The sequence below is a fragment of the Condylostylus longicornis genome, unplaced genomic scaffold, assembly GCF_029603195.1.
Source record: "Condylostylus longicornis isolate FDR11 unplaced genomic scaffold, ASM2960319v2 ptg000030l, whole genome shotgun sequence".
NCBI classification, from domain to species: domain Eukaryota; kingdom Metazoa; phylum Arthropoda; class Insecta; order Diptera; family Dolichopodidae; genus Condylostylus; species Condylostylus longicornis.
The window spans coordinates 10,000,001-10,024,727 of record NW_026577999.1 but is presented as its reverse complement, the minus strand read 5'-3'; the positions used below and the strand labels follow the sequence as shown (position 1 = coordinate 10,024,727).

Sequence of the window (24,727 nt, the reverse complement as noted above, 5' to 3'; positions counted from 1 at the left end):
AAGTTTTTATTTATATATCATTAGTTTTTTAATGGATTATTTGAAAACTAGTTTCAGAGTTTGATAATTGAGTTATTTTATTTATAAGAGAATTTTATTTGTAAATGTAAATGAATGTCATACTATACTGGCGCAAGCCGACTTGAATGATGTTTTTATGCAAAGCATTCAATTGCATTTAAATAAAATGCTAAGAGATAAATTTTGTTTCCAAAAAACCTGTCAAAATTCTTTGGTTTTAATTTCTATTATAAAAAAATGTGTTTTGTTTGTTTTACACACATAAAGGACCTTCGAATTATGTTACACATATTTTTTAATTAAAGGTAATGTTCTTGAAATGTGACAATTTTGATTGTTTGACTTTGGCATTTGTTACAATTGTAGTGTAACCGCTCCGGTTATATTTTAACTGGGGTTAAATTTTTATGAATTTAAGCTGACTGAAATTTGTGAACAAGTTAAACAATATCATATATAAACGCACCTTAAATGCTTTATCGTAAATTAGTACAGCCCAAAATTTTAAATTAAAAATATTTTTCGCCAGTAAAAAACTTTTCCCAATATGTACAGTTATATATGAATATAATTTATATTGTAAAATATTTATAAGGAAAATAGTAAAGTGTTAAATTTCCTGCAGAACACATTTTTATGATTTTACATCCAAAAAAGTTAAAGGCGGAAACTAAAACTGATTTGCTTCTTCAAACGGACTGGATACATCAACATAGTATGTACATACAAATGTACATACAAACATATAGCTTCATATGGATTTTACTTATTGTTGGAAATTCCGATGAAAGTTTTTCTAAAATGATAAATTGAACCTGTAAACTTAATATGATGATACCGTAATGAAACCATGAAATTTTTCGGATCAACAGAATAATTCTAAAGCAAAAGGTAAGGTAAAAAACTCTTAAAGATTACTTTACAGGGAGGATAGCCAGAAGAAAGTTAAAATTTCTAAAATATGTATTTTCAATGCGGCATTTATTGAAAAGTTGATTCTTTGCATTTTCAGTAACTGACAAATTTTTTTCGTCGTAAAATAAATAATAGCACAATGTGGTATAATTTAATAAATTATATATGTATGTATGTATGTATTCCTTTTAGTGTTATGTAAAATAATTATTTAAAAAGAATTATGTACATAGATCAAAATAATTTAAAATTAAAAGTAAATAGTTCAATTAGACAATGTTAGTAAATTTGGAGAGTATAGAGAAGAAACAATGTTTCATTGTACATAATCACTTCTCTATATTCATCATATTGTTCTTAATATAATCCGCTTTTAATGGAATTTCTTCTGGTTCTAATAGATCTTTTGGAATAAAATTTTCTATAACAGGTGAAACTAAATTTCTTTTTAATTTTTTGTCTGTATTCTTTAAAATATAACTTAAAGGAACACCAAAGATCCAAACAGATACAGCTCCGATAACAACATACCAATTGAATGATATTTTGTGAATTGAAAAAAGTTGATCGTCTTTCGAGATTGGAATAGTTGAACTTGTCCTAAAATTAACTAATGTAATTTTAATGTGGTCATTAAAATATTGAAACTTGTATTATGTTAAACTTTGGTCAATTTTAAATAACAATTTTCACAACAAAACATTTGCGTATATCATAGAAAAATAATGTTTCTCTTTTCGTTATGCCAATAACTAGCATAGATTTGCAATAATTAAAAATGGCTCTTTTAATATTGAGAACGACTAATGAAAATTATTATTTTTCAAGTTTAACACAACAGGAGTGTTAGTTAATTACGTTAAATTTTCTGATAATGTAAAACTGTCTTTTTCACAGCCATCAGTTGAAGTTGGTAACGGTATATATTTTAAATTCCCATTTGCAATTTCTATTTGAGCACCAATTACAATGTAGGACATTAATAATACACTTCCAACGCTGGACCAAAAAGCAGCCTGCAAAATTAGAAAATTTCTTTTAATTCGGTATTTTGTACATTTCATGTAGTAGGTTCTGTTTACAACAAATTTATTACTAAAACAATCGCTACTATTTGTAAAAAAGAATTCACCTTTGAATGGGCTCTTGGGTATAGCATTCCAAACATAAAAGTCCCGAGCACTGCACCTTGTGTTATTCCTACAATTGTAATAACCATTTGTAGAATAGATTTAAACTTTTCAACTAAAAATCCACCAAGTATACAATATATTCCTGTTAAAATAACAAGAGTTTTCATTATAAAATTAGCTTTCTTTTCCGTATGATTGATGTAAGGTCGAATATAATCAAAATATAAAACTCCAGATAGGGAATTCAAATTGGCTGACATTGTACTGAAAATTATTTAGTTCTGCTATAATATTTTATCTAAATACGAAATCAATTTACCTACCTTAAAGCAGCACTAAAAACACATGAAATAAAAATTCCTGGCATTCCTTTAAAATCTCCTACAATATCTTGTACAAAATATGGAACTAATTTGTCAGCTTTTTCTACAACCTTCAATATTATAGAAACAATTTGAGTTTTTAATGTTTTCTAATTTTATTTGGTTTACTTAATAAAGAATAAGCCATTTATAAAAGTATGCATTTATATTCAAAAATTTCTGGGAATGTGTCTAGGAATCTCTTTAATTTGGGATAAAATAACTTAAAATAATCTGGTTAATGTGATATTTTTAAACTTACACCAGTTTTAACCGGGTCACATTCAAAATATTTAGCGAACATAACGATTCCAGTAAGAGTATTTAATGACATTATAATACAAAAACCAATTGCAAAAAATGTTAAAGATCTTCTTGCGTGTGACAATGATGGTAGCGCTACAATCCTTTGAACACAACTTTGATTCAAAGCAATGTAAGTTGTCCACATGCTAATTCCACCAAGAAAACAATTCCAAAATGTTGATCGCGTCGTCAAATCAAATGTCATACTAAAAACAAAAAAATCCCAAAAATAAAAGTGAAAAATATTTAAACTTTACAGCAAAACTACAATATTTACTCAAATAAATTTAATCTTCCACCTTCTTGAGCTCTATAAAAAATGTTTTGTAGACCGCCAACTTTATATACACCCATTGTAACAATCAAGAATATTGATAATAACATTATAGCAGCTTGAACTACATCAGTCCAAACTACAGCTTTAATACCACCCTGGAAATTTAATAATTATATTCTGTTAAATTTAAAATCAATTTCAAAAATTAAGGTTAATTCGGAAATATTTAAAATTCGTTCAAAATTAATTTAAAATGTTTATAACTACTAAAGCACAGAGCAATATGAACTTACCAACATTGTGTAAAACACACATACAGCACAAACAATACCATTTATTAGATGTATGTTAAGACCGGTTACTGCAACGAAATATATTACAATTTTTTACAAAACAAAATATGTACATAACATGGTTTTCCATTTTACCTTGAGCAAAAGCTAATGCTGGAACAAATATTATAACTGGAATAACTAAGTAAATTGTTCCTACAAATGATACTGTAATTAACTGCCTAGTTTTTTTGTCAAATCTCATTTCTAAATACTATAAGAAATAAAAAAATATGGAAATTTAGAATACAAACATATTATAAAATTAAATTGCTACGTCTAGTTTTCAAGAGTGCATAAAAAAATTAATTTTATAATTTAATTTATTGTACAAACGATTTTTTTTAATTTATAAATTTCAGGAAAATTAGAGTGTTTATTAAAAATGTTCCATAAATTGAGGTCGGGTATAGACCCGAATACATAAGAATTTTATGTATTCAAATTAGCATCATAATATCAAGAAAAAAGAAAGATTTATATTTTTTTTTAGTTATCTTACACTTATTAAACTTACTTCATAACAATTTGCAATATTGTTGTGATAAAACACTGGTATGATAATAAAATTCATAATTGGCAATACGACAAACATTCCTATTGCAATTAAAGAATAAACAATACCAAATGAATAAATTTCAGATGGATACGCCATAACGGAAATTCCAGATAATTGACTCGCAACTAATGATATTGCAATTGGTATTGTTTTCATACGTCTACCACCCAATAAATATTCATCAGTTGTTTCTGGTTTTTTATTAAAGAATCCAAAATAAACGCCAATTCCTGAGGATATACTTAACATAATTATAAACAAAGTATAATCTAATGCACTAAAAGTAAATTTTTCTTCCATATTTTCAACATTTTCATCGTTAAAAATAGTTTCACTATTAATTTCTAGAGTGGATTCTGTAATTTTTGTTAAATTAATTATATCAAGTGACATATTTTTTATTATATTTGAAGATTAGTTAAAGTTGGCTAAAATTAAAATTATTTTACACTTAAATTAATGGCAACTATTATTTTTGACCGTCACATTTAACTCTTACTAAAAAGTGAATTCACTTAAACTCTCGCCTCTATATAGATTTTCAAGAATAATTCTTAATTCCATTATCTAACTTAGATATCATTTTTTAATTATTAAATATGCTAATAGATTATAAAAGAAATTATCTTTTAGTTCTTATATACCAGAGCAGCACTAATTCAAGTTTAAAATAGAACCTTCAATTTTTTATCGCAGATTTAATTTTTTATTGCATTGTACAGCTTCCACAACAAATTTCATTTTCATTTAAAACTACAATATAATAATTATCATAAAACAAATAAATTTAATTATGTACATATATCTGTATTAAATAAAAGTTTGAGTTATCATTTAAAATTTTTGAATGTAAATTATACGGTACACTTACTAAGTTTCTGTTAAAGAATAAATGACAGTTTGAAAATAGAATGTTGGAGAATCGTATGAATTACTATTGGAATCTTTTTTCAATATGAAAAGTCGATGTTTCAATAGCATACAATGTGTGAAGTATGGCCAAAGAAAAATTTTTAAGGCTAAATTTTTTTTGCAAAAACTTTGTTGCTTAGTGACGCTCTTAATTAGAACATCTACCATAGTTTCATTTTCTTTAAAACTAAATTAGAAAAAGTAATATTTTCCAGACCGCAGCAACAACTGACATCAATGCAAAATGAATATTTTTATGGGAACTATAATTATTTAAATTAAATCTAAGAATATAAAATAAAACCAAGAATTTTAAAATATTTTATTTAAGTCATAACTAAAAAAAAATTTTTCCTGTACAGATAAGAGATATTCAACAATATAAGAATATTTACTTGAACATTAAGTCAAAAGTTGCGAACAGAAATTTTAGAATCATTTTATTCGATAGTTAAAATTTTAATTTTCTCTTAGTTTTTTAAAACAATTTAACACAAATTTCACAATTTATTTATATTTTTCCATATTTTGTTTTAATTAAACTGTGTGGACATTTTTATCTTTATTAAAAAACAAAAAAAAAACCTAGAGGATTAAGCAATTAAAATTTTCGCACTTACTTTATAACAGTTCGAGATATCATTCTTATAATAAACTGGTACAATTATATAGTTTATGATAATAAGTGATAAAAATAAAGTGATAATCATCCAGTAGTAATGTAGTCCGAATTCATATCTGCGAAAATTTCTTTATTTAAATTCATCCATAAAAAAAATAAAATAAATTAAATAAAACAAGTAAAGAAAAAAAATTACCTACATTTCTGTGGGAATTGTAACAATAGACAATGATGACATCTGGCTGTAAAAAGTGGAATAAAATTTATTTATGTATTAAATAATTATTATAGCTACTTTTACATTTTTCTTTTTCAAAGGAACAAAATAATATTATTGCTATTGCATTGCAACTGCCTTTGTTAAGAGTTCAAGAAAAATTTTGTATTGTTTTATTGAATAACTACTAATTTTGGAATACAAGGTTTTATATCGAAAACCTCAATTCGTTTGAATCACCACCCCACAACTGCAGAAAATTCTTAACGAATGTAGGTGAATATTATATTATGAAATCAAAATCAGAATGAATGTTCTGATCCGATATTTGAATAACAGATATTAAGCCCTAAATGAATGGCTTAAGATGAATTTATGGTAGTTTTGTGTTTAATATTATTATAAAGTAAGTAATAGTTTATGTATTATAAACGTTTTACAAGTTTTTATATAGCACAGAAAATACTGTATATTTTGTTCCTTATATGGTTTTCCACACAACATATTTATTTAAAAAAAAGTGAAAAATAGATCTTCCCTTTGGATAAGGTCATGTTGGAAGGCAACAAAAAAAAAAACTTAAAAAAATCGGGCTATACAAACAGGTGATTTTAATTTCATTTTTTGTTTTTTAATATTTCTTTTACCTCTTTTTTAGTTTTTTGAAAATTTTACGCAAATTATAGCAGTTTACGTGAAAAAATAATTAAAAAGAAAAGAAATAAAAGTACAATTTAATTATACAATAAAAAACATTAAACATATTATCATACACCAGTATGTAAGTATGAACGAATTATTTTGCAAAGGTAAAAAAAATAATTTCATTTATTATGAGAAAAATTTCTAAGAAGTGTAAATTTGAGGAAATTTTTCAACTAAAAAACAATTGAATTAATTATCCATTAAATAAATATTTTCAGTAATGTGTAATGGATTGTATAAAAGAAAATTCGTGCAGCTATGAAATATGAATAAAAAAAATAAAATTATAACGATTTTTTTTTTAGGATGATTTGCGCGGGAAGAAAGTGCATCGTCTAACCACATCTGTAAACCACCTTATGTCAAAAATAATATGCTTCTACTGCTGTTTCTTTAATAAATTTTTAAAATTAAGAGATCGTAACAAGATAAATCTAATACTATAATTTGATTTTTGGAAATTTTAAAGAAATAATAAATTATTGACATCCGTGTGATACGCTGCTTTATTTTGAATTAAAATCTTAAAGATGACATACATGTATGTATTATAAAATCATGAATATACATATTTAAATTATTAATTATACCAGATATTATGAGATAAGTAGGTGAAACATATTTTGGTTTCTTAGAATAAACAATTATTTTATTAACTGTAGTGAAATAATAGATAAATAAAATATGTAAATGGAAAAGTAAGTAGAATAATAATATTTTTGGAGGAAATACCGCAGGAAAGTGATGGCAATTATTTACTAAGAACAAAACAATTAAACTAAGAACAAAAATTGCTTTTAAAGCTAATTATATGCTACATTATTATCCTAAATGATAAAATTTCTGATTTATGATAACATAAAATAAGTAAAATTAATTTTTTTTTTTTATTAATTTATGTATATTAGAAATGTTTGTATATGTATTTAATTTAAACATTTAATTATATAGTTTATTGCTGTTAAATTATCGCTCAATAATATAAGCTCGCTTTTGCTCTGAATTCTATTGAATTTATTACAATAATTAAAAAAAATAATGCTCGCAACAATTTTAATATTCTTACCTAGCAATCAGTGATATGGCAATTGGTATCGTTTTCATTTTTCTTTCACCTAATAAGTAATCTTCACTTGTATTTTTTGAAAAATATCCAAACAATAATCCAATTAGAAAATAAAAAATCATCATTGAAACAAATAAAATATGATCATTGATTGAATAATGAAAGTTACTATCAAATCCATTGAAACTAAATGTTTTATTCATTTTAGAAAAACTATTATTTAAATTAAAAATTTCTTATTTAATATTTTATAATTTAACAATTAATATTCTAACAATTATAATTCTAAATAAATAATTCAACTTTAATTTATAAAATTTGAATGTGTACTAATTTTATAAACTACAAAATTATATTAAAATATTTTTGATTTTCGAAAATATACAAAGTAAATGGTTTTAATGTTAGTAACAAATGATATTATTATATGATTTTGTCTGTGAATTGATAGTCCAATAAAAAATTGGAATAATTTATAATATTCTAACCACAAACAAATATATCGAATTCGAAATTAAATAATAATTATTTATTATTATTGTATAATCTTCATAATGAAATCTTAATAAAAGCTTTAAATTTTTTTCAATTTTTAAAACATTTTTACTATAATATTTGTAAATAGATCATATTCCAATAATTTTATGCAATTAATATTTTCATAAGTGTATATATGTATAGTCGTACAGAGTTATTTAAAAGTGACGTGTGGACTTTTTTTTGTTTTAAAAAAAGAACATGATTTTTTTATGTTTGAACAATATTTTCATAAAAATACATTGCCAGTAGTAATTTAAGATGAATTATGACAATAAAAATTTCTAATTTTAATCGATAGTAATAATTAAATAAATAAAATTAAGTAATTGACCTAACAAAATTTTAAGATTAAGTATAGAAGATAAGTTTTTATAATGATAAATTTTTTTTTAATATTCAGAGGGTCGGATTCAATTTGTTTTGTTGAATTTTACATCTATGTATATATAAAATCAGAATAACTTTAAAATTTTATCAATAGGGTTTTAATACACAAACCAGCTTATAAATTAAAATATTTTTCGGTTTATTCTATGAAGATTTTTCGTTCCGAAATATAAGTATAAATAAATTATTTTCAATACAACTATTTTATTTACAATAGTCTATAGCGCAGTTAAAAAAAAAAGTCATTAAAACGCAAATAATTCGTAATACTTTTAAGCACATTACACTGTTTCATGAATTCTTTGTTTTTCTTATGACACCCCTCAGTTTTTGGATTCTTTTTTAATATTTTTAATGACTATTTCCTAATTAATTATATCGTATTATAAACTATGAATTTATTTTTTTCGACAAATAAAAAATTTTTTTTATATTTTTCATTTTTTTTCTCAATATTGTAACTGCTACTCAACATACTTTTATTCTTAAAAAATATATATTTATACTTACTTTTATTTTCTTTTTTAATATATTTACATTTTAATATAAAAACTCCCAACGATTGTAATGGTGTGAATAATTATGAAAAAATTTTTATATTTTGAGAAAAATTAAAAAAATTTCCCTTATGAAAATTCATTTTCATAAATGTACGGTAGAGAACATATATTGTAATAAATTTAATTCGGATTTCTTTTTCTTCCATATTACTCATATATATTTTTATACGTCTTTGCCACTATTTATTTATCTAAAAAGAAAATAGGAATTCATAGAGGTGAATAGTTTAATTAGTTTTAGCCGTATACTTATAGTTAGTTGTGATAGTTAGGGTAAGGTTAAAGGTAAAAATTAAGTTGCAATTGCACACCTTCTCTTAATTAATTTTTTTTCACAAATTTTCATATTATAATGATGTTATTATTTAGATATAGAAACAAGTAATTGTACAAAAATTTTTTTCACAATAAATATTGTAAGTATAAGCCCACCATAGTTTATAAAAAAAAAAATTCACCATATATAAACATATTTTTACGTATTTTTTACTCATAATTTGTACGAAAAAGAAAAACAAGCAATTCGCTTAAAAAATTTATTTCTTTAATTCAATAGGCTTACATACTTAAATTTTATAAACAAAAAAAAGGAGTAGAAAAAAATTTAAAATTTTATCTGAGATTTACTTAATTAGAATCCGAATTTGGGTATTATTTTTAGTTGATTATTTAATTATTATTTGGAAACTATAGTTTATTATAGTTATTTATTTTATGAAAATAAGGCAATTAATTAAATACGTTTATATATGTGTGTGCAACTATTGTTATATTGAAAAATAACTGCATACATATATGTAAACAAAAAAAAAACTTAAAGTAATTGTCATGATTAAAAGTTTCTGTTTGTAAATTATTTTGTTTTATTACAAACTATTTTTTTATTATTAAAAAAATAGAGATTTTCATTAACGCAATACAGCAAAACATTAACTGCGAAAATAGAAATATATTTTATATGCAAAATATATAATATATTTCTATAAAACCAAAATAGTTTACACGGTTTAACTGCGTTACTAATAATTTCGTTATAATGCGAATTTAGCATTTTTTATGAACAAACTGGTTGTTAATATAGCGTTAATACGGCTCTCATAAAAAGAACTCATACGAGTATTTTAAACACTGTTAGATCGATTAAATTATTCTTATGTAATCTAAAATTTCACATCTATATAGAATATAGATGCATGATTTGTAAAAAAATTTTTAAGAAGAATATTTAAATATTCCAATTTTTTCCGTTAGTTCAAGGAATTGGATAAGGTCAATCAAATGTTTACATGAAGATTCTTTTATAAATCGATACACATGTTTCGAGCAATTTGGTTATATTGTCTAATTATGACATTCTCAATATTTAATTTTATTCAACAATTAATTAATAATCATACAGTATTCCAATACAGTATTATAAATTGTTACAATACTGTAGTATACAAAATAAGAAATCTTTTTTTTAATATTTATCTTAATTTTTCATCTAACTTTTTCTAAAAACGGAACTTAAAATTAATTACCACCGTATATGTAATTTAAAATAAATAAATTCAAATCTATTCAGCAATAAATATTTAAATTTAATTCGTTAAATATCTTTTTTTTTTGTTCTTTATAGTCAAATATTTTAACATGCATATATATTGGTAAAATTAAGTTGTTAAGGGGAATAACTTCAAATTATCCATTTAAAATTTATTGCCATTTTATAAATAATTGTATGATGTTTGTTTTTCTTCAAATTTTCCTTGAAGAATTTATTTAAGTATTAAACAATAAATCATTCAATATTTAAATATTTTTATTTATTGTATTATTTTTTATACAAAAGAAAGGTTTGATTTATTATAGACTTCTTCTTTTCTATTGTAATAATATAAATTTTCCATTTTACTGTAGGTTAATGTATGCATTTTAATAATTTTGTTTTTTTTTTTAGTGATTTCTGTTTTTGCAGAAATAATACAAAACTATTATAATGGTTTTTTTTTCTTTTTATTTAAATGATTAAATTTAAGTCACTTTAAATTTTTTTATAAGTACCTCTATATGCTGTTGTTAGTTTTATTGCACCTTAAAAAGGAATAATTTCTTTTTTGCTTTTTTATGATTTTTGTTTTTTTGCATCATGACCCTCTCGATCTGATAACATTCATATTAAATTCGATTGTGAAGAAAAATTTTGAATTTAGAAAATTACAAAGTTGTATTTTATTATGAATGGATTCCAAAATAATAATAATAATAAAAGAAAAGACGGAAAAAATAAACAAATGAAATGGCAAGGTTTATGTAATCGAAGGAAAGAAAAAATTGAAAAATTTTAGTATAATGCATTTAAGCATAAGATTTTTGTTACTTTTATAAAAGTAAAAGTTTTATACATCTTTGATATGTCATCATCATTAGTGGAATATGTTCGCTAAAAATATGAGTACATGTACATGCATTGTAATTATCATATACGTATACGTAAAACAAAAAAATAGTCCAAAGGCACATTATCGAGACAGTAATTGTTTACAAGAAAAGAACAAAATTATTAAGCTATTTATAGAGTTTTTTTATTAAGTATGTCCTGTAAGAGACAAATATTTGCAAATTCACAATGGATTCTGATGGAAAAAATAAAAATTTTTGTATTTTAAAGTCACATACTACGACAGCGATAGTTGTATGAAGTACTATAGTTCAGGTCATTTAGCTTTAATATTGCGTTAGCATATTTTATTATAACTTTTTCAAAATGATGTTTAAAAATCTTTAATATAAGCACCTTATATTGTGATGCTATTCATATAAATGTAACTTAACTCAAAAATATTTTTAGATCTTAGGTAATTACATTGAATGTATGATTAAAATGATGCTATTTAACAATTTTAGTGAATAGCTATGAAATTTAATTACATTATATGTATAGTATATTCCAGCAGAAAGTAAAAAACTAAAATAATTACGTATACACTCACTTTTTTTTTGGAATATTTACGTTATGTAAAAGCAATATTATGTGAAAATAAACTTAAAAAGTTTAGACACACATTTTCACAAAGGTCACATTATTTTTTGTTTGTATTTATTGTTTTTTTTTTTTTGTTGCATTTATGTCATAATTACTCTTATATATTATTAAAATTCATTACTTGGAATGTTAATTTGCATGTTAACAATAATATTTAAAATAGTAGGTTAACTTTCAGCAAATTCTCATAGAAAACAAAAAGCCAAAAAAAATTTTTCTGTTATAAATTGTTTTTATTTTATTTTTTCTTGTATATTTTTTTAAGTGAAAGTGGTGAACATGTTGATTTCCATTACCACTAAACTGTTATAACATAAGCGCAAAATTTGAATAAGATTGTTAAAAAAAAATATAATTTGTAAACAATTATGTGTGTGTAACTATAAAAATTAATTTTTACAATAATTTCACTTCTAAATACTGTAGAGATTTAATTTGCAAAAGAAAATTGTTTTTTTTTCACTTTGTTTTTTCTATTAAACAAAAGAATTTCCTACTTAACAGTGTTTTTCCTCCCAAGATTTAAAATTTAATGCAAATTGTTATTCCCTTTTGTAACCTACATATTAGATAATAAATTAATTTATGTTCGTACTTACCCAGTTTTACATATTTTACATAGTTATATGTAAGTAGGATGTAACTATAGATGTAAGTATAATGTAAAGAATTAAAATAATTACTTAATATCTATATATAATAATAAAGGTTTTGCATGTGTAATTAAGTATAAAATTATTCATGCAAATGTCATAGTTACATTCGAATTTCCGTGAATAAATTTCGAATATGAAAATTTTAAAAAAATATTATAATCGGTTTTATTTACTAAATAAAATTTTATGATAATTATTATTTATTTATTTAATTTTTTTACAAATTGGAGTTCCGAAAGAATCTCGAAATTCAAAGAGAATTTCAATTCGAATGCTATTTTATAGATAACAACTTTTTAAGCTACATTTTTACAGATGTAATCTATAATGTCAAATGCTGGTCTACAACAAAATTGCATCTTAATTGCATTACCAAATTGAAAAATCTTAATTAATTACTAAACGGGAATCTACAATTTATGCAAAAAAAACCTTTGCTTATTAACTTTCGTACATAATTTTTGTACGCAAACGTATGACAACTGCTTTAGCAATATGACTGGCAATAGACATTATTAAGTACGTGGCATTTGTTTTTTGCATTATCAGTTACATTACAAATAAAAACACCATTTATTAACATTAAAAGTTACAATGCTTTTGTTAGCTGCAATATCGATTAAGATTTAAAACAAATTGAACGCGCATGTTACATTATTGATCACCTACTCCATGCTAATTACATTCTATATACTTTTGATAGCTTATTTTATAAATAAATCTTAACATTAAATTGAGTTATGTTTTAAACAAATGTTACAAACATCTGTTAAACATCAAGGTTTATACTTATAGCTACATGTAATAATATACATGTTTATAATATAGACGGTAGAGATTTCGTAGTTATATATCTATATATAGAAAGTGATTTATCAATTTGTTTTCCTGGTCTACACAGAGAACTTTTTTCTATTTTGTTTAAGAAAGAAAAAAAATTAGTAAACGTTTTGTAAATCATGAATGAACAATTACAGATCCTATGATGTAATAATGTTGGTAATAATGTTGGTAAAAAAAATTTCTTTTGTGTTATTTTAACATTTTTTTTTTCATTTTTGATAGTAATTGTTATGATATTTTTACCTATGTCCTGTATTTTATTATATAGAAAATAATATTGTTATTTAGTTAAAATTTATTCAATAAAAATTATTATTTACTTATATACGTAAGTATATAATATTTATAATAGTTAAATGAATCTCAGATTTTGCAATTTCGTTAATAATGTAATTGAAACAAACGGTGAAATTTAAAACTCGTATAATATTGTAGGGACTTTGATCCAGTAGGTCAGCTATAATTTCTTGACCATTACCATATTTTACACAAATGTTTACTTCAGTTAATCAAAAAGTTTTATCTTTCAATAAAATGATGTCGATTACTAAAAGCTCAGCTAGTTGGCAGAGATGACGAGTGAGATAACTCCAGTGTTATCCAGAAATTATTAAACAGCAATTTGTACTAACTTATATTGCTTGAGTTGTTATTACTTCTACTACTGTAAAAAAATTGGAAAAAAAAATTGTTGTAATTATTTTGAAAATCAAATGTATTCTTTACAAAAAATTATCAATATTTTTCATTTTTTGAAAATTTGGATGCTTTAGAGGTTGTACATAAAACTCAATATTATGAAAGCACTAAAGTGAAAATTTAATATTAAAACAGGCAGAGACCTTAAATTTTTAAATAATCTATCTGTTTATATTTATGTATATATATATATATATATATATATATATATATATATATATATATATATATATATATATATATATATATATATATATATATGTATGGTTATATGTATATATATATGTATATGTATATGTATATATATAAATATGTATATGAATATGTATATGTATATTGTTATTTAAAAGAGAATTAACTTTGATGGAGAATGAATTTTCAAATATTCAATTATCGGTTGATTTCGGTATACATAATATATATGCTATTGCGATATATATGTATACATATAACAAATACATAAACATACATTTATGCATATAGTGCTACTTAAAATTTCTACGAATTTAAAAAAAAAATCAAATAGTAAGTGAAATTTAAGCTTAGATTAACTAATTATTCCTCATAAAATTGCAATTTTTATTAATATTCAAAATAATTATTCAATTTGTTTTTAATATTTTATTATTTCAAACCACTAAAATTACCTTATGGTGTGTTAAAACAACTTCTTTTTGTAAAGGTTCATGTCCTCGCATAATATTTTGTATGTACACACAAACTCATAAATATTTCTGTGAATAAAAAAATGGTGCGGTCAGGAACTATTATCTTCAATTTAGCGGCAACTGTTAGTTCAGTATTTTTTTTCCTATTTAATATTTTATTTTTGTAATTTTTTTTGTAATGAATTGAAATTTAATGAAAACAGAAAAAAAAAATATTTAAGAGAAAAGTTCACGATTTTTCACAATTTTAATAGCTTTCGTTTTCATTTTATATAAAAAAAGAAATAAAAAATAAAAATTAAAATTTAAAAACTATAGAGTAAGTATGTATGTACATAAGTTTAAAAAATACCCAAAAGAAAGGAAATATGAAAATAGCATACACAAAGATATACTGTGTAAATTACTGTCACTGTCATATACAACATTTATAAAGATGGGTTTATAAGAGTTTAAATAGGAAGTACAACGTTCCTGTAGAGAGGTGTTTGACAGAATCTAAAATTGTATTTATTTTTTAAATAATGACAAGTATGTATACACCATTTGTTGGTACAAATGAAATAAAAAATTATTTTAATATTTAAGAAAAATCTTATTAACATTTTAATAATTTGTTGATTTATTGCATTTTGGTTTTGTGAGAACATTAACAAAATGAAAAAAAAAACAAAATTTTCCTACTTTGTTTTCTTTATAGAAAATTTAAAACGAATAGCTTGTTACTCGTATTTTACAATATTAGGCTACTTTGTGTATAGCCAAATTATTGTCATTCGATGCGCCAAAAGACGATAACATCATATTTGATATTTGCAATTGGCATATAGTTGTTGATTGTCATTTGATTTTGGCAAATGCAATTAAAACAAATTTAAAATTAAAAAATCAAAATTGTCTCGGGTTATATACTGTTATAACTAGTGATTGTGAAGTAATTAAAGAAAATAATGGAGGGAAATTTGGATGATCATTAGTAGTTTTTTGCGAACTTTTTTCCATCACATTAAAATCATTTTCACATTACTAATTTTATATTTTAATCATATATTTTATTTTAATTGTATTTTAAAAATGATGTCCGATTTGGTTAATATAATTGTGAGTCGCATATTTGAAAAAAAAAAATTAAATTTATCAAACACCGTGACTTCAAAGTTTCGGTAATATTGTATAAATAATTCAGTAAGTAATTGTCAGTCCTAAACTGAATTGTGTTTTAATACCGCACTACTGAAATTTTGATGTAATATGATGGCATCTATTAAAACTTAATCGATCACCAATCACACGAAAGTACTATGCTTATAATTGCTCTTAAATACTTTGATAATACATGAATTTTCAGCGTTAAAACGGATAAAATTTAAAATAAATTTTTGAATATGATCCTGTTTTATATACTATAGTATATTAGTTTGTGTAAATAGAATTAATTCCTTAAATTTTAAAAGCAAATATTATAAAACGACACACGTTTATTATAAAGCCTGTCAATTGATTTTAATGAATAGGCGTTATTTCGTGTTTACTATGGGTGTTACTTTAATTTATTTTATCAAGTGTTTTTAAAAAAGATTGAAGAATAACATTTTGTTAAATCTGTGAATGTTATTTTTATTCATTGATGTTTAATATGCAACAGCATAATAAAAAACTTCTTGAAAGATATCACAATCTTACGATAGATTTGAAATTTTTACCATTATACGATTTTGTGACTTAATAAATTTATACGATATTTAAAATATACGATATTTTATCAAGATATTTTTATATTTACTACAATTTTTATGTAAGATTTCTATATACTTAAAACAATATTATCGTCTTCCCATTCAAAACTAAGTATTAAGATTTATCGATTTTGTGTATAGTTACCTATAAGTAACTAACTGCAAGTGATAACTAGCAAAGTAAAATCATAAAATAAAATATAAAAAAGCGATTAAAAGAAAATCAAGCGATCAGCTTTATTTCTTTATTTCACCTTCCTTAATTCTCCTTGTAGATATACGAATAGATATACATATTTATATATTCGAGTTTTTTTCTACAATACATTGAATAGTAGAGTATAAAAGGAAGACAAAAAAATTTGATTTTTTTTTTCATTTAATCTATTGGGTTTTCTTTGACCTTAAATTAGAAATGTAACAAGATTGTTTTTAAAGGAAAAAACTTAAGGCTATAAGATTAAGAGAAAAGATCTAAAGGAAAACAATTGATTTTTTTTATTATAACAAGCCGGAACATTTCTTATCCATTAGCAGAAAGTGATCTATTCAAAAAGTAGTCATGTTTGTACAGTTGTTTATTTCATTAAATTTAGTTTAACTTTATTTCAGTTCATTTCGATTTTGAGCCTGCTTTTAAAAATGTAAGAAACAATTTATAACAATTTTATATTTTAATATTATACCATTAATTAATCGCATTTAACAAATTCATGTTTCTTTTCTAGGGGACTTCATAAGAATACGAAACAAGGCTTTTTCTTTTATAAAAAAAGGCGAAATTTACAGTTGAGTCATTGTGACACAATTCAGCAAAAGAATTAAATAGTGAAGGTCCACCACAAAAAGACGTGTCCGGTTGGAAAAAAGTTTGCAATAAGCATTCAAAAAGACTAATATTTGTCACATTTCAGGTTTGGTTAGAATGGAAATCCTTAATTAAAAAAAAAAATGCGGCATAATAAAGACAAAAAACTGGAAAGTGGAGGAGGATCTAATAATACACATCCACTTAGCGAAATAGAAAATGATATCGCCGTATTTTCTGAACTGTTTACCATTTTTGATGCTGCCGAACTTGCATATGCTTTTTCATATAATGAATAATACAGCTGAATTGCTGTCATGCGATTTTTAGTACTAATTATTTTAATGTGATTTAAAGTTTTAATTTCAGTTTTAAAAACCACCAGCTTTTTTTTTTTAATAAAATAAAGCCATTTAAAAATTTAAAAAATTCACATTATTAAAATTTTGGGCAAAAATAAATGTAGTTGTAAAATTTTTAATCATTAGTCTAATGATTGTTTATTTTTCCAAAGAAATTATTAATCGCATGCAGTATTCTTGTGAAATAAGATAAAATTTTGGAAATAGTTTTTAATTAATTAAAATAACATGATAAATAATGATGGCATAAAAAAAGCCTCTTGCAATATTATAAATAATTAAAAATAAATATAATAATAATGCCAAACTATATATAGTTTTTACGTGACATGCAATCAAAATTTCACTTATAAAAGAAGTATCGTGTGATTTTACTGTGAATTTATTAAATAACTACCATTTTTCTTTAATACTTTCAAAATTTTTAAATTATGTATCTATTTATATGTAGAATTAATAAAACATGTTTTTTATGACATTTCGAAATACTTATGGTTTACAATTCTATTATGAAAAACAGTGTACGTACAAGAAACCATGAATAAAAAAAAATTACATTCGTGTAAGATTAAATCAAATTTATGTAAATTTTTTTTTTGTTTTAATGCCAAAATTTTGAAATGGATTATCCTCACATTCAATTAAAATTCAAACTACAATGAAAATTATTTTGTTATTTATAATTATTAGATATAAGTTGAAAATCTATCACAATTAAATGTAATTCAATTTTAACAAGGTATTTATCAAAAATACTGAATAATTTCCATATATGTATATATATATATATTTAGAGTATTAACTTAATAGTGCTCGATAAATTACGAAAATTTAAATATTTAGAAAAAAATATAGATTATAAAAGTATATTGTATGTAGAAATAGCGAAAAAATTTATTTTGAGACAAAGCCATCTTTTTAACTGTATCCTTATCTTTGTATCATCAAATTAAAAATTAATGACAAAAAATATTTGTGCAATCTTCTTATCCTAAAATCATAAATAAATAAAAACCTTATATTAACTTACTGAAGAAAATTCCATTTCATTTTTAGTATACATGGAATATTAAAATAACAAAAACGTGTATTCCTTCTAGCAATTTGAGCCCACCTATTAAATTTTTTTTTCTCATTTCTGTAATCAGAAAGAAAACCACTCTTGAAATGAATTTTTCCAATAAAAAAATTAATTTAATTTTTATTATATTTTATATATGCGGTGGTATACACCTTCATATTAATGATTTATGTTGTAAAATGTTAAAGGAAAAAATCATTTAAAATAAAATTAACTTTGATTGCACAAAATTAAAAAATTTTCTTTAATTTTGCGCGGCGTTTAATTTTAATAAACATTAGATTTGCTTATTCAAGTTTATCATGAAAATTTTGATTTATATCCTGTTTGTATTAAAATTTCTTATTGATTTAAGTAAATTAATAAAATTAAAATATTCTGTACATGTACATTATATTGTGAATGGTAAACTGAATTTGTAATTATGAAAATTGCCTTAAAACTTTGTTTTACTATTTTCAAAACTAAATAATTTCTTATTTCTGTCAACTTAAGTTGCCCACAAATTTGAAATTTATAAAAAGCCATCAATGATTTTTGAAATTATTTAAATTTATATGTATAAATTAATATTTCCACAATTATTGTGTAAAACTGTAAAATAGTAAAAATCTGTACAAATTATGAAAATTCTTAATCTGTACACAATTATGAGTGTGATAGTTAATATATCGAAAAGGCGAATTTCATATGTTACAACGAATGAATCATTTTTATTATAAGAATTGTAAAAATTACAATTTAAATAAAATTTGTTATTAACTAAAGAGAATTTGTGATTTTATGTCAATCAACTTATAAGAAAATTACTAATTGATTTCAATTTTAAATTTTATTTTCCTTATAATTATTTATGTATCTTAAGTATCTTATCATGAAAAATTAAGAGTTTTTAATATTAACGCGAGTAATTAAAGTTTGACCTCCTTATAAATCTGTATAAAAAAAAACAAATATCACTTGCCTGAAACACATTAACATTGTGACTTTCCATTCATATTAATTTTAATAAAAATCCTATGAAAAAATTCAATTTATTCACTGTTATACACTGGCACAGTATTCACATTTTTTTCACACAAAATTATTTATTGGACTATTATTATTGAGTTTCTGCATAAGAATTGAAACACTATTAATTTTTAAAATTAAGATAATAAATTTTTTATTACATTCTACTTTTATTTAGATTTAAAATTTGTTTTTTTTTTATAGTGACATAGTAATTGTATTCTATAAATATTCATAAATAATAAACACTTGCATTCGCATATTTGTGAAAAAATAATCGTAACAATTTAATCAAAGTTGTTTCTGCAATTAATAGATCAATGCTTATGTTCTAAATATAATTGAATAAAATATTTACTATACTAATGTCAAAACTGTTAAATTATAAAAAGTGAATGGAATCACGAAAACATTATTTTTTATTGGATTTTTAAATTATTTAAGGTATACATAACTATACTTTTATTTTTCTGCTAACTTTACTGTTTTAACTACATTAAATACATTTGTATTTAAAAAATTTAGAATATACATACAATAAAATGCAAATATAATTGTAAGAATTTTAAGTTTTAACTTTCACTTTAAGTTTAATATTGATTTTTTAAAAAATTATAGATTGCATAAGATTTTTAACTAAACACGGCTACCAGCATTATGTAGGTTGTAAAACTATTGAAAACAAAAGTTATGTCCCATCAAAATAAAACTTAAGAGGAGTAATGCCGTTAACGCATTATCGTGAACTGAAATTTTTTTTATATTTTATTTCGACCTATTTATAATTACAATATTATTACAAAAATATTAAAAGATTACAAAAATTTGGTTATTGCTCTTAATTTCAAATGCTAATTTTTTTTTCATTTTTGAAAACTTAGAATTTTGCAATAAAATTCGCAAACAAAATGGCAAGTGAATGAAAACTATGAAAAAGTATACGATGGCAGTAAATTTTTGCTTCTTTTACATACGTAAACTTACGATATTTGATTTACATAGTGACAAAATTTTAGATGCGAAAATCCTTAAGGAATAGTAGACCACCTACGAGTAACTAGTGTACGAAAAAAGTGATATAAAAATTTGTGATAGATAGAATTAATTTGGTAATTTAAATTTTGAACTTTACATTTATGTATGTGTTATAAAATTAATGAATTTTTATTTGTTTTTAATATTCAATAAAATTTTCAATAATGCAAAATAAATTGAAATATTGTTTAAAAGACTGAAAAAATATGGTGTGTTAGCTATTTTGTATATACTTTGTTGGCTTGTAAGGTGACAATATTATAAAATGCACGTAATCAATCAATATTTAATTTTTTTTTTGTTGTTTTATGTCCGAATTAAGACCAGCTTGTAAATTTTTTTTTTAAGTTTTGAAATATGTATATTCAAATATTCATACATACATGTACAGATGAAATATACACATATACTTATAAATAAAATTTATATTGTATCAAAATGTATTCAATATTTTTTAATATTTTTATAGTTACGTCATAGTAACCAGATGAACAGAATTAAAATCAACGTTTCGCTAATTCAATATGGAATGGATCGTATCAAAAAACCGATGAGATTTAAAAAGATACGATCAAAAACTATTTATTAAAATTGTCGTTGCTATTATAAAACGATAAATCGTACATTAGCGCAAAAATAGAAAGAAAAAAACCAAAAAAAAAAGCAAGACGAGACACTGACCGAAAAAAAGAAGAAACTGAAACAAAGCAAAAAAAAATGTCATCTTGGTGATCTGCTCGCCATTCGCGATGCTCTGTTTTTCCTTCTTCTTCTTCTTAATTTTTTTGTTACTTTCAGTTTCAGTTCACTTTTGTTTATTTTATATTAATTGTATCGCAACTCCTTTATTTTTTTTGTTAATTTTAATTTTATTTGAAAAGTTTATTGAACTTAATTGATTCAAAAATGAAAATGTTGTACAAATTTTTTTCTTCTTAATTTTTTATTTAAAAAAAAATCAAACAAACAAACATTTAATACTGCAAAAACAACCAATTTACGTTTTAAATTATAATAATTCAAAGCAAGAGAGTTAAAAAAAATCAAAATCGTAAAATCATTGTTAGGTTCGTCGCGAACAAATTACCTTTGAGATTACTTCAACACTCTTTTTCATATAGTTTTTACCTACTTTAACATACCGAGTATATTACATGTGCGTTCACACACAATACTGTCATTTATACTAAAAAATTTATTATGCAATGAGACGCATCATCATCCCATAAGTTTAAAAAAGAAGACTTCAAAAGAAATAAAAGAAAAACTAAAAAAACTGGATTTTATCATGAAAATTCCATGTCTTCCGAGTGTTCAAAATTAGAAAAAAAAATAAATAAATTAGAAAATGAAAGAAAATGTAATTGCAATATAATATTATATAGTTGATCTGTTCATTTTTAAGATATTATTATAATAAAAATTATATTTGTAATCTCAGAATGTAATTATTTGTAATTTAATAAATATTAGTGAATTGTATAATTTACAGAAAAAGAATTAGTAATAATTCATAAACTGAAAAGTATGTAAGAAAGTCAATAAATTATATTTATAGTGCAATATTGCAACAAGTTGATTTAAGTTTTTTGAAAATTAATTAAAATTTTATACATGGCGTTAAGTGTACATGTTATAGCGGTAGTCACATTTATACTATACCATAAGTGTTTACTACGAGGAGATTATGGGAATCCGAAGAATAACCATTGCACAAGGAAGATATTATACATACTGAAAAAACATCAGCCGTAAAAAAACTAGAGAAAAATACTAAAAACAAGCAGTAAAAATGATCCTGCAAATAAACATTGAAATGAATGTTTGGTTAACATTTTCCAAAAAATAATTATATAAAACTGGCAAATCGCTAAATTTGCAAGCTAAGTTGCGAAAACACCTTAAAGAAGGTTATACAGCAGAAAATCTATAACCAACCCACCAAGTAGTCTCATAAGGACAGTTAAAGAATTAAGCGTAGAAATTCAGTCATCACCCGATCAATCAAAACTGCCCCACCAAAATGCCGAAAAAGGGAGAAAATCGTCTCGACATTGCCCCAAAAACAACAATTGTTTAAGCAGCATCAGAGTTTGGAAGTCCTGGTAACTAATTTTCAACACAAACAGATACAAATGCTGTAAAGTAAAACGTCCTATCTGATTTAAAAAGCACGATTAGAAAGAAATCTCGGCCAGAAGGCAGTGTCAAACTGCAAACACCACCACCACTTGAATCAAAGCAACCTTTGATATTGATAATAAAAATAATATTGGAAAATGTTAAGGAGATTTTGCATAAAAAAACATTTAAAAACAATTTACTCGCATAAACTATATTAATATTTACTAAAAATATTTTTTTTATACTATAAAATCTGTTTCATTTAAGGTTCAACGCCATCTATATATCTAATCTACAATATGACTAAATGCAGCTGTTCTTAAAGGAATATTGAAAACGGTAAAAAAAATTAAGTAGTTGCAAGCACTTCTGCTTATAATTGATTATCAAATTTATCTTGGACAAAAACACATACATACGTACATACGAGTATTTAGTATATCTACTTTAATAAAAATCTATATATAACATATTCATATTCTACAAAGCTACAAGAGTCTGTACGATATCACAGTTGGAATTAAAATCAGCCCATCATATATTATCATGTATCACTAAAAATTTTTAATGCACGCTATGGTATACAATTCACTTTTGGATTTTTACAAATATATTAATTTGTATGACTATACACGTGTATGTATATTTAATTTGTTGGACAGACGATGACTATTAAAGAGAAGCTTGAATTATAATCGTTATTGAAAATATAATATAAAATAGGTATATGACTAACTTGTTATAATGTAAAATACTGCTGTCTTTTATTATGTAGTGTTTATTTAATTTTGACTTATGAATAAGGTTTTTTTACAATTTTTGTGTATAATATAAAAACATTTTATTTATGTGTGGATTTTCGCATGCAATTATAAATGACATTTTATTTTTATGAACGTTTTTCATCTTTTTAATATTTTGACAGAGTTAGCTTATAAGTAATTTTCGCATTGATTGAAATGTCACGACATAAATAATTGTGTTTGTAAAACGTAAATTATTGAGAAGCGTTTTTAGTATAATGTGAAACAATTTTTCTTATAGTTTATTTTATTCATAAAATATCAAATATTTTTCGCTGTGTTTTAATTGTATCAAAAAGAAAGATTATATAAGATTTATTCATAATACGGAAAACACTTTTATTCATAAATATTTTATTTTCTATATTTTATTTGTGCAACTTAATTGTTTCAAAGTTGGAAACTTCATAATAACGTAACTTAATAGTAGTTTCTTCATACAACTGCAGAACAGATGGATGACGTAATCAAAGGAACGAGTTAAAGGCAGAAAAATTAAAAAAATTTCTCCTCGAACTGGACTCGAACCAGTGACCTACGGCTTTCTAGGTGGACGCTCTATCAACTGAGCAACAGAGTTATGAAGAAATTATCGACGAAATGTTCTTCACATTGCTTTATACTTTAATCCACATGATTACTAAGTATTGTTTACATTGAGATGCTACATGCAATCTTCTATTTGAAACACACTATCACAAGAACATGTATATGAATAGGTATTGTATCTCAATTATATTAGAAAAGAAGAAGGTATTCGGCTTCCGCTCAAAATACCAAAAACTTCAATTGTATATGTATTATAAAAATTCCAAAACTATTTTTAATCTATTAAAAATTTAATAATAAAAACAAAAGTGAGCGCTTATATTTCCCATCACAACTGTCAGTTTATTTGGTGCCTTTTAGGTATACCTCAAAAACGTAAAACTTTATTCCTTCTATCCTTTGGTAATGGT

At 23.1% G+C, this 24,727-nt stretch overlaps 1 protein-coding gene and 1 long non-coding RNA gene across 4 annotated transcripts in view; one reads left to right on the top strand and one right to left on the bottom strand.

Annotated features, from left to right (window-relative positions):
- Positions 1-621: 621 nt before the first annotated feature.
- Positions 622-24,727, top strand: part of LOC129607857 (uncharacterized) — a 27,862-nt gene continuing 3,756 nt past the window's right edge. The window contains exon 1 of the long non-coding RNA XR_008696852.1: positions 622-912. This is a non-coding gene — a long non-coding RNA (uncharacterized LOC129607857). The remainder of the gene's footprint in view (positions 913-24,727) is intronic.
- On the bottom strand, positions 1,109-7,735 carry LOC129607854 (sodium-coupled monocarboxylate transporter 2-like). 3 transcript variants are annotated; one of them, XM_055519078.1, is made up of 11 exons: positions 7,428-7,735; positions 5,636-5,681; positions 5,438-5,555; positions 3,443-3,560; positions 3,308-3,375; positions 3,015-3,169; positions 2,694-2,943; positions 2,393-2,502; positions 2,069-2,333; positions 1,795-1,952; positions 1,109-1,536 (listed from the first exon to the last, which is right to left on the bottom strand). In XM_055519078.1, exons 3-11 carry the CDS (start codon positions 5,525-5,527, stop codon positions 1,266-1,268), a joined length of 1,485 nt encoding a protein of 494 aa, XP_055375053.1. In that variant the 5' UTR covers positions 5,528-5,555; positions 5,636-5,681; positions 7,428-7,735; the 3' UTR covers positions 1,109-1,265. The 3 variants fall into 3 exon arrangements, with proteins under 3 accessions (XP_055375053.1, XP_055375052.1, XP_055375050.1); XM_055519077.1 differs by having other exon boundaries at positions 5,640-5,681; XM_055519075.1 differs by lacking the exons at positions 5,438-5,555; positions 5,636-5,681; positions 7,428-7,735 and adding an exon at positions 3,864-4,693.